Here is a 12,056-nt window from a genome sequence, read left to right as displayed (position 1 = left end):
GTTAGCAGGGACATGTGTGCCCTGCTAAACCGCCGCTACAGCGCCGCTAAACGGGGGTCCCTTCACCCCCAAACCCCCCACTGCAACACTTGGTCGCAGACTTGGTCGCTCCTGGAGGCAGGGCTAACGGCTGCAGCCCTGCCTCCAGTCGCGTCTATCAGCGGCGCATCGCCGCCTCTCCCCGCCCCTCTCAGTGAAGGAAGACTGAGAGGGGCGGGGAGAGGCGGAGATACACACTGACAGACGCGCGTGGGGCAGGGCTACGGCGGTTAGCCCTGCCCCAACCAGGAAGCGCTCCCCCGCTGCACCAAGGGGATTTGGGGGTGAAGGGACCCCCGTTTAGCGGCGGTTTAGCAGGGGCACACATGCCCCTGCTAACTATGAGGTCTGAAGCGAGATTTATTCTCGCTTCAGACTCTCTTTAAGGCTCATACACACGCTCAACAAAAGTCTTTTAAATGCACAATTATCAAACAACATTTGTTGTTGAAACAAACCAAAAAAAGTTGTTTTCTATTGTTCAAACAACTGATAAGACGCGCCTCAAGTCAATCCAAACTGTTGGATTGGATTGAGCTGCGTCTTGTTTGAACCATAGCAAACAACTTTTTGGTTTGTTGTTTCTGATATTGAGGTTGAAACCCCTCCCACAGTGTGATGTCATGACAGTTTGCTGTCTGTGTACCTCGTTGCATTGTGGGTAATAATGGCTTTTTCCAAATGCCAAACAAGCAAGATCTCACTCTGTGCATAGAACTCTCAGTAACAAACATTCTGTACAGATCACCTGGCAGAACTAAAGTTGTCACACCTGTGATATATTCCGTATGTAAATCGGGGAGAGGAAAGATTTTATAATGGGCAAACACTGACTAAATAATCTATTAATGAATATTGTAAAAAAAAAATGTACTCAATATGTTATTTTCACTACAGTTCTTCTTGAATTCCTCTTGTACTTTTTCTCCATCCCTCCCACCCCAGCTGCCACACACTGATTGCTATTAGAGTAAGAGGCGACCCAGGGGCGTATGAGAGGAATCGGCATAGGAGACTTGGGCGTAGGATACGGGTCCCTCTGAAAATGGCGCCTGAGAATAATGGCGCACGGTGTTGCCGCTAATCCGTTTGTCGCTTATCCCTATTTAACGTTAAAGCCTTATTGTTATTTAGCGTTAACACACAGAACATTCTCTGTACCTATCCCTAACCTCTAAACCTCCCCTGGTGGTGCCTAACCCTAACCACCCCCCTGGTGGTGCCTAACCCTAACCACCCCCCTAGTGGTGCCTAACCCTAACCACCCCTGGTGGTGCCTAACCCTAAGCACCCCCCTGGTGGTGCCTAACCCTAACCACCCCCCTGGTGGTGCTCAATCCTAAGACCCCCCTCTGGTAGTGCCTAACCCTAACCACACCCCTGGTGGTGCCTAACCCTAACCACACCCCTGGTGGTGCCTAACCCTAACCACACCCCTGGTGGTGTCTAACCCTAAGACCCCCCTGGTGGTACCTAATCCTAAGACCCTCCCCCTAGTGGTGCCTAACCCTAACCCCCCCCCCCTAGTGGTGCCTAACCCTAACCACCCCCTGGTGGTGCCTAACCCTAACCACCCCCCTAGTGGTGCCTAACCCTAACCACCCCCTGGTGGTGCCTAACCCTAACCACCCCCCTGGTGGTGCCTAACCCTAGGACTTTCCTGGTGGTGCCTAACCCTAACCACCCCCCTGGAGGTGCCTAACCCTAAACCTCCCCTGGTGGTGCCGAACCCTAAACTTGACAGTGTTACATTAAATCCATTCACTGTTTTGCAGTTAAATGACGTCTGCAGTTTGGCTTATGTAGGGCGCTATTGATAAATAACGTTACTGTGCACAATAACGTCTGCTGTTTGGCATATGAATGGCACTATTGATAAACAACGTTCCTGTGTGCCGTTTTTCTTCTTTTTTCCCTGTGCGCCATGATTATGCAGTACTAACGATAAATAGCGATAAGCGTATCTTTTTAATGCGGCGCCATTTGTATGCATAGGCGCTGTGCGCCATTATTCACTGATCCGGTAGGATACAGCTGGTATATGGCTGATCCTGCTGCTGCTGTACAAGTCCCGGCCGAGTTAAATACTCTTCCCCCTCCAGGCCACCATGGATGGTGGGGAATGAAATAATTTGGCTTCCAGCAATTGCTGGAGGCCAAATTATAGTGTTTTATAAGCAACTTCAGCTCCGTTTTCTGACGGCGCTAAAGTTACTCAATGCTGCGAACAAGTCTCCTGCGCTGGAATTGAAGTGTTCGCCCTAGGGCCCCCAACCCACCCCCACACCTTAATCTCTACTTATCTGGCTTGCAGTCACTGCCATGTATCCCCTTTTCTTACTTCTCTCTGCTACAAACACAATAGGGGAATAATAGAGTGAGTTGTGTGCCCCTTCCTACACTGCACCCTGAGGCTGGAGCCTCTCTTGCCTCTGCCTCGGCCCTGAGCCCCCTCCTACACTGCACCCTGAGGCTGGAGGCTCTCTTGCCTCTGCCTCGGCCCTGAGCCCCCTCCTACACTGCACCCTGAGGCTGGAGCCTCTCTTGCCTCTGCCTCTGCCTCGGCCCTGAGCCCCCTCCTACACTGCACCCTGAGGCTGGAGCCTCTCTTGCCTCTGCCTCGGCCCTGAGCCCCCTCCTACACTGCGCCCTGAGGCTGGAGCCTCTCTTGCCTCTGTCACGGCCCGGCCCTGAGCCCCCTCCTACACTGCACCCTGAGGCTGGAGCCTCTCTTGCCTCTGCCACGGCCCGGCCCTGCGCCCCCTCCTACACTGCGCCCTGAGGCTGGAGCCTCTCTTGCCTCTGCCTCGGCCCTGAGCCCCCTCCTACACTGCGCCCTGAGGCTGGAGCCTCTCTCGCCTCTGCCTGGCCCTGGCTTCCAGGAATAAACTAGACGATGGGAAAAATCTGGATTGAACGTGGCGTTTGTGCAAATGACGGTACTGGACAGGATGTAAGTGTAAAGCATTGCACACCCCATTTACGCCAGCAGAACGCCCATGTGAACTGGCCCTGAGCCCAGCTAGCCAGGTAATAAAAGTTGAATAATGCAGAAATACAACACACAAATCATGATTTAAAGAGGAACTCCAGTGAAAATAATGTAACAAAAAAAAGCTTCATTTTTACAATAATTGTATATAAATGATTTAGTCAGCGTTTGCCCATTGTAAAATCTTTTAAATCCCTGATTTACATTTTGACATTTATCAAATGGTGACATTTTTACTGTTGGCAGGTGATGTAGCTGCTGCATGCTTTTTTTTGGGCAGTTGTAAACCGCTATTTCCCACAATGCAGCAAGGTTCACAGACAGGAAACTGCCAAGAGTACGTACTCAGAATTTCTTTGTGGGAGGGGTTTCACCACAATATCAGCCATACAGAGCCCCCTGATGGTCTGTTTGAGAAAAGGAATAGATTTCTCATGGGAAAGGGGGTATCAGCTACTGATTGGGATAAAGTTCAATTCTTGGTCGGAGTTTCTCTTTAAAGGGATACTGTAGGGGGTCGGGGGAAAATGAGCTGAACTTACCCGGGGCTTCTAATGGTCCCCCGCAGACATCCTGTGTTGGCGCAGCCACTCACCGATGCTCCGGCTCCGCCTCCGGTTCACTTCTGGAATTTCTGACTTTAAAGTCAGAAAACCACTGTGCCTGCGTTGCCATGTCCTCACTCCCGCTGATGTCACCAGGAGTGTACTGCGCAGACACAGACCATACTGGGCCTGCGCTGTGCGCTCTTGGTGACATCAGCGGGATCGCGGACACGGCAACGCAGGTGCAGTGGTTTTCAGACTTTAAAGTCTGAAATTCCAGAAGTGAACCGGAGGCGGGGCCGGAGCATCGGTGAGTGGCTGCGCCAACACAGGATGTCTGCGGGGGACCGTTAGAAGCCCCGGGTAAGTTCAACTCATTTTCCCCTGACCCCCCTACAGTATCCCTTTAAAGGGACACTTAAGTCAAACAAAAAAAATGAGTTTTACTCACCTAGGGCTTCCAATAGCCCCCTGAAGCTCTCCGCTGCCCTCACCGTCTCCCTCCGATCCTCCTGGCCCCGCCGGCAGCCACTTCCTGTTTCGGTGACAGGAGCTGGCAGGCTGGGGACGCGAGTGATTCTTCGCGTTCCCAGACACATTAGCACCCTCTATGCTGCTATATGGTATATGATATATGCTATAGCAGCATAGATGGCGCTATTGTGGCCAGGAACGCGAAGAATCACTCGCGTCCCCAGACTGTCAGCTCCTGTCACCGAAACAGGAAGTGGCTGCCAGCGGGGCCAGGGGGATCGGAGGGAGACGGCGAGGGCACCGGACAGCTGCAGGGGGCTATTGGAAGCCCCAGGTGAGTAAAACTCGTTTTTTTTTTTTTTACTTAAGTGTCCCTTTAAGTAACAGATCTAATTTAAAGAGTTGCAAAAGAATTGAAAGTGCTTTGCTTTGCTAAATACTCGCCCAATATTAATGTTATTGTTGAACTCTTGTGTCTTGATATTAATGTTGTTACTCTTCTCAGAAATACAGTGAGCTAATACCTGGAGCAACAGTAGGCAGTTTATCTGAAGATTCGGGAAATGTAATTCAGCTGATTGTGGATTCCTATGAGGTATGAGTTTTCCTCTTATCTTCTGTTTAATAGTGTAAACCTAGTTTTAAAGAAAACCTGAACTGAAAATTAAAAGTCAAAATTAACATACACAAGTCATACTTACATCCAGGTAGTCTACTCCTCAATCTCATTCTCCTGTCCTGCGTCCTGTTTGTCCACTGTGATCAAGGGAATTCTCCCTTCTCCATTTTGAAAATGGCCATTACCCCATAACCACTTTCTGGTCAGCACACTGTTACACTGTAATATCACCCACTTGAGCCAGAGGGAAACATGGACATTACCTTGCACATCAGTTGTCCTCTCAGCTATAACTGACAGCAACTGATATATAACTGACAGCAACTGATATATTTCAGTTCTGACATATTTCAGTTCAGTTCAGTTCTGTTGTCAGAACTGGAAGGGATCGTGGTCAGAAGCAAATGGTGAGCTTCTGAAAGGAACTGATGGCGAGGTGACTATGTAATGTTCATTTAAAGTTACCTTGTGTGTTTATTTTAAATAATTTTACTCAATTCAGGTTCCCTTTAAAGCACAGCTGAAGTGAGCGGCATATGGAGGCTGCCATATTTATTTATCTCAGATTAGAGAGATCTGTCGGCTGACCATACACCACTGGCTGTTTCCTGATTGATTTCAGCATTCATTCTCTCTGGAATCGGCTGAGTCTGCCTTGACGCTATTCCCCTAGTGTATAAATGTATGTGTGCATTTATACATTACCTGTCTTGTGTTACGGTGCCCATCCATCTTCCGAATCCACTCCCCTTCTATTAGCCCTATACACGCCCCCGAGCATGCAGTGTGTGACGTGACGCCTGCGTGCTATGGGACCGCAAGAAGAGAAGAGCGACAGATTTGGAAGACAGACGGGCACCATGACACAGGACAGGTAATGTATAAATAAATGCACACATACATGTACACTAGGGGAACACCAGCGGGGGTATTGTCACATTCATCGCTTGTCCCAATATCGCTCGCTGTTACTGCTGCGCACCGGATCGACCACGACGGCCAGATAACTTGCGGTATTGCTTGGCCCGAAATTGTTCACTGACGTCGATCGGGCATGCACTTGGCCGCTCCAATTATCATAGATAGTTGATTGGCTGCCAAGTCACTAGATGTGTGGGTACCTTAACGCTCTCGGCGAAAATAGCACCACCTCCAACCCAAGTTCAGTTAGAGAGATCAGAGAAGCTCTTTTGCATATATAACTGAAGTTGTGTTTTTAACTTTTCCTGTACTGGAAACAATATGAGACTCTTTCCTTTGCTACGAATGCTCTTTTTCTTAGCTGTAGTACACACACAATTCATTGTATTGTAAGTTTATTTTATTTATTTATTGTATTTATAAAGCGCCAACATATTACGCAGCGCTGGACATTAGTTTAGGTTGCAGACAATATTTAGGGGTGACATACAGCAATAAGACAATACAGGAATACAAGAAAACCAGATCACACAGCACAGTATGAGTACAAGGTAATGCTTAGTCACTGGATGGAGCATGGAGATTAGGCAAGTTAGGTTCACTCAGATGCATAGCATGGGTGCACAGTAATGGAGGTGCATGATCAGGTAGGACACAAAAGGAGGAGGACCCTGCCCAAAGGCTTACAATCTAGAGGGAGAGGTAAGGACACGGAAGGTAGGGGACCAGAGTTCAGCTGTGGGTTTAGAGCACTTGTGAGGGGTAGTAGGCCAGAGTGAAAAGGTGAGTTTTGAGGGCTTTCTTGAAGATGTTGAAGGAGGGGGCTGCCCTAATGGGTGGAGGTAGGGAGTTCCATAGTGTTGGAGCAGCTCTTGAGAAGTCCTGGAGGCGTGCATGGGACTGGGTGATGCGGGGTTGGTTAGGCGAAGTTCATTGGAAGAGCGGAGTGAGCGGCTAGGTGTGTACCTCTGAGTAAGATCGGAAATGTAGGTTGGACAGGTTTTGTGGACAGATTTGTAGGTCAGACACAGTATCTTGAATCTGATTCTGGACTGGATAGGAAGCCAGTGGAGGGATTCAAGGAGGGGATCTGCCATGGTGGAGCGATGGGAGCAGTGGATAATTCTGGCTGCCGCATTCATGATGGACTGCAGTGGGGCTGTTTGGGTCATAGGGAGACTAGACAGCAGGGCATTGCAGTAGTCAAGGCAGGAAATTATGAGGGCATGGATGAGGAGTTTGGTGGTGGCAGAGGTCAGGAAAGGGCGAATCTTACAGATGTTACGAAGGTGGAAGTTGCAGGACTTTGTGAGGTTTTGGATGTGGGGAGTGAAGGAGAGTGCGGAATCCAGGGTGACACCCAGACAGCGGGCTTGAGAGGTAGGGTGATTGCCTTTAAATTGGATGGTTTTCTTCAAATAATTAGATGAAGATTAATTCACAATACTAAAAAACGCAAATTATAAGTTCTGTAACAGAATATGTATGAAGCATCACAACCAGTACAAAGACACCGCCAAGCCAGTAATAACCGATGTCTGTAGCTTGTCGGGCAAAATCTGTAAACCACAAATGGGTAAAATGTGTGTTCCATTACAACACATGTACTGTCATCCGCATCCAACCCATTAGGAAACATAAAATAACCCCTCCCATAATGGATGCATGCAATAATGGCTGCCCAGATTAAAGTGGATCTGAGATAAACTTTTACTCATTGCATAATTGTGTTCCTTTCATATAGTTTATAGGGCATTCCTCAAGCCAAATACTTTTGTTTTGTTTTAATACTCTAATTCCCTATAAACTAAACAAGCCTCGCCCACAGCTCCTTTTGTGCCTTGGCACTATAGCAAGGGCTTATGGGAGCTCAGTCTGGGCAGGAGGAGTAGGAGGATACTAGCCAGAGATTTCAGAGGCAGGGGGAGGAGGAGAGTGGACTGAATTTACACACAGGCAAGCTGATAGCATCCCCAGCCCTCAGCCTGTGACAATGTGACAAACAGAACATGGCTGCCCTCATTGTATCACAGGAATAAATAATCATACACTTTTGAAGCTGTTTGCAGCTAGATATGCTGTCGAAACTTTAGATAAGATATATAGGCAAGTTACTTGTTATAGTTCGTTTTTCATCTCGTATCCGCTTTAAGAAACTTTGGGGAATACTATTGTACCAAATGCTTTTCCCCGCTCTGCCTGATTGATTTCACATTCACTTTGTCAGGGGTGACTGGCAGATTAACGTATCACTTGTTATACTTCTGTAATGAGTTAATTTCTCTTTCCTCTCATTTTGTGAGTACAGAAGATCCGGTCCAAGGTGGAGCTGGAGGTCCGCAACGTTCCTGAGGAGCTCTCCCTTTCATTCACTGCTAACTGTGGCAATGAGGTGACCCCAGGCCTGAAATCCTGCTCCGGGCTCAAGATTGGGGACACTGTGAGTTGGTGACTTTGTTACTATATCATTAGTAAAACATGCCAGCTGTGGTCCAGTGTTAGGTGTAGAGATCTAGAAACATACATAGTGCTGTGATAGCTTGAGTAAACAGTAGTAGCGGCCACTCTAGTGTAGTATCACGGTTGTGCTACAACTACACCAGGTGGCATTTGGAACGATTGCGGGTAACTTTAGAGCGCACGCTAAAAGAGCGCACGCTAAAATTAACTCGAGCTCTGTGGGCGCGATAACGTTAGTGACTCAACCCCATTGTCTGTTTACAAATTACAAGATCCCAAAGTACAGTTTATCTGCTCTGAAAGCTGCCATTGCGTAGCTGCTTGTATTTATATTTTAAATTGTATCTAGTAATCACTTCTCAGCTGCACACATACTAGAAGCAGAGAGAGCTCAGTTTCAGCACTTTGCTAATGTTTACTAATTGTAGTAGATAAAGAAAGACGTTATCACCTCTTCGGATACGCCAACAAGCTTTCCACTAAAGAAGCTGTGTTTTATGCCTAGTACACACAATGCAAATTCCCATCAGATTTTTTTTTTTAAGTGGTCTGAAAGCCAGCATTTCTACTTTGCTCTAACAGATTCCTCACAGCTTGAAAGCTACTATCCCAGAAAATGTTTAAGCAGAACATCACTGAAATGGTTAAACAGAGCAGGTTGTTCTGCTATTCAGCTTCAAATCTGCATCCAAACTTTAGATAACAGCTTCTTTACACACATTGTACACACAACTTTGGAATGTAAACAAACAGTAAACAAACAGTGTAACAAGTGAAGAGGAGCTCTCTGTGAAGCTGACTGTGCTTCAGACACACACGCACGCACGCACACACACACACACACAGACACACACACACACACTGCACACACACACACACACACAGAGTTTAGAATAGGTCATTAGAAGATGTTAATATATAATAAAAAGCAGTTTGAATAAAATGCAATGGCAGCTTTCAGGGCACAATAAACCAGACTTTGGAAACTTGTAATTTGTAGACAGACAATATTACTTATGCACAAAAGCAACTATGATAACTGTATGAGTAATAAAAAGTAGGACAACACATTTTTATTGAATGTTATGTCGGAGTTTCAAACCACTTTTAAGATTGTTTTTGTTGAGAAGTGAATGGAAAATCAGTCAGAAAACCAATCGGTAATCAAATCAGATGTGAAAGGAAATTGTGTTGTGTTTACCAGACATAATCATTTGAATGCTGATTGGTCCAGATGGAAAATGTAGGTCTATTGGAGGCAGATCGAGAGCTGTTGCAGATCCACAGCCCATAGCATTGCACTGGATCAAACCGTTTAACACAGGTTCGATTTTCAATATATTTAATTCTAGAATCTATTGAAAACCTGTTCCTAGTGTGTGGTACACATCAGATTCCTGTCAGATTCGACCTTACAGGCATCTGACAGAAATCTATCTGATGGCCAAATCTGGCAGAAATCTATTTAGTGTATGGCCGCCTTAAAAGACCACTATTGCAAACAATTGTAACATGTAAAATACTTGTAACACACATAAAAATTAGAAGTGTTTCTTCCAGAGTAAAATGAGCCATAAATTCCCTTTCTCCTATGTTGCTGTCACTTACAGTAGGTAGTAGAAATCTGACGGAACTGACAGGTTTTTGACTAGTAATTTTAAAAAGCATCCACATAGGACTCGACCCTTCTAGGATTAGTCTCCAACGAATTTTAACCACTTCCCCACCCCTGGCAATGAATATCTACGTCCCTGCTTTGCCTTGCAGGGACGTAGATGCTTTTCCCTTGCCGCCATGCACTCCCGCTCGTTACCCTGCCGATCGGTAGAGAGGGGGATGAATGAATGGGAACGCAGTATACATTCGTTAATCCAATCCCCTGTGTGATTGAGCGTCGGCGATCAACCAGATGTAGCGTCATTCACAAAAGCCGATACTTACACGTCAACGCATTGCTTCCTGCTTAGCGTCCTAATAGTAGGCAACAGAAAGTATGCACGAGGAAATCTTGTGGCCAAATAGTAAAATTACAGCTACATACAAATTTTTTTTAATAAAAAGTCCCACATTTACCTTTAAAATGAACTATTTCCCTGCCACACTCTCCCATAGTACCCAGGTTTTTTGTTTTTTTTGTATAAAAGAAAACAAAAACATAGTTACCTTAGGGACTTTTTTTCTAATATGTGTGTTTTGAGGGTGTATTACTGTTATTTTAAATCATGGGCTTGTAAATGGTGATGGACGCAAAATTTAAAAAAATGCACCTTTATTTCCAAATAAAATATCGGCACCATACATTGTACTAGGGAAACATTTTAATCGTTGTTGTAACTTGGACAAATGGGCAAATAAAATGTGTAGGTTTTAATTACGGTAGCATGTATTATTTTAAAACTCTAATGGCCGAAAACTGAGAAGTAATGAATTTTTTCAATTTTTTTCTTATTATTCCCATTAAAATGCAGTTAGAATAAAATAATTCTTAGCAAGAAGTACCACCCAAAGAAAGCCTAATTGGCATAGCTCCCAACTGTCCCTTTTTCGGAGGGACAGTCCCTTTTTGGGAGCCCTGTCCCTCTGTCCCTCTTTCCCCCTCATTTGTCCCTCTTTCAAGACTTTGTCCCTCTTTCTATGTAAATATATATGTTTCTATACTAAAAATGTGTTTGATTGACTCTAAACTTTATTCCCAACCTTTAAATTGATATATTACTAATTTTAAAATGTTACTATGAAGGAAAATGAACCACGATAGAAAGGACCAGTGTGGTTTGAATGATAAAACAACATATGTTTCTTATGAAATCGTTATGGTATGCGTGACTAGAGGCGTGGTGAGGGTGTGGCCAGGGGTGTGACAGGGGCGTGGCTTAAGTGTCCCTTTTTCTCATCTCAAAAAGTTGGGAGGTATGCAATTGGTGATGAAAAAAAACAAGATATAGATTGTTTTGTTGTGATAAGTAGTAATAAAGTTTTATAGGCAAATGAATCGAAGGAGCACTATTGGTCTGGTGTTTAAAGAGACACTGAAGCGAGACTAAATCTCGCTTCAGCTCTCATATATACGTGTGCCCCTGCTAAAACGCCGCTATCCCGCGGCTGCACGAGGGTCCCTGACCCCCCAACCCACCCCCCGCATACCTTGGTCATAAAACTTGGTCGCAGATTAGCCCTTCCTAGAGGCAGGGCTAACGGCTGCAGCCCTGCCTCACAGCGCGTCTATCAGACGCGCATCGCCGCCTCTCCCCTGCCCCTCTCAGTGAAGGAAGACTGAGAGGGGCGGGGGAGAGGCGGAGATACGCGTCTGACAGACGCGCGTGGGGCAGGGCTGCGGCGGTTAGCCCTGCCCCAACCAGGAAGCGCTCCCCCGCATTACGGAGGGGATTTGGGGGGACAGGGACCCCCGTTAAGCCGCGGGATAGCGGCGTTTTAGCAGGGGCACACGTGCCTCTGCTATATATGAGGTCTGAAGCAAGATCTATTCTCGCTTCAGACTCTCTTTAAGGGGAAAAACCCTTGGAGGTGAAGTGGTTAATAACACATCTGCAGTGATACAGCACAAATAACAGCACAATGTGTTGGGCCAAACCTTTAGCCCGAAACGTTGTGCTGTTGTGTGTGCTGTATCACCTCAGAAGTATTAATAAAATACGTTGGAGATTCATCCTTGAATGGTCGAGTCCTATGTGGATGTTTGAAATTATCGGTTACTTTTGTGAGGCTTGATGGACCTCACTGGACTCCCTATATCATTTTGGCATTATCCTATGACCAGCAGAAATCTCTAGTGTACAGAATTAGGTTTTTGACTAGTCCATCTCTTCATGGGTGATTTTCAGCATTTAACTTATTCTTCACAAAAGTACTCCCTGGAAAGGATCTATACAAAGATGCAGGCCCCCTCACCTCCTCTTTTTCACCTGTTTGCACACTATTCTGGCAGCTGATTTGAGCAACTGTTATCTGTCGCTCTATAGTTATACCTTGTATTCTGTTGTACAGT

The 12,056-nt window shown here is 46.1% G+C and overlaps 1 protein-coding gene across 1 annotated transcript in view; it reads left to right on the top strand.

Moving 5' to 3' along the window:
• Positions 1-12,056, top strand: part of ITGB3 (integrin subunit beta 3) — a 148,209-nt gene that overhangs the window by 79,762 nt on the left and 56,391 nt on the right. The window contains exons 8-9 of the mRNA XM_068263716.1: positions 4,556-4,645; positions 7,899-8,030. Of these exons, the coding sequence (XP_068119817.1) occupies positions 4,556-4,645; positions 7,899-8,030 (222 nt within the window). The remainder of the gene's footprint in view (positions 1-4,555; positions 4,646-7,898; positions 8,031-12,056) is intronic.

Source organism: Hyperolius riggenbachi, chromosome 12 (assembly GCF_040937935.1).
Source record: "Hyperolius riggenbachi isolate aHypRig1 chromosome 12, aHypRig1.pri, whole genome shotgun sequence".
NCBI lineage: Eukaryota > Metazoa > Chordata > Amphibia > Anura > Hyperoliidae > Hyperolius > Hyperolius riggenbachi.
This window is presented reverse-complemented; position numbering and strand designations above follow the sequence as displayed.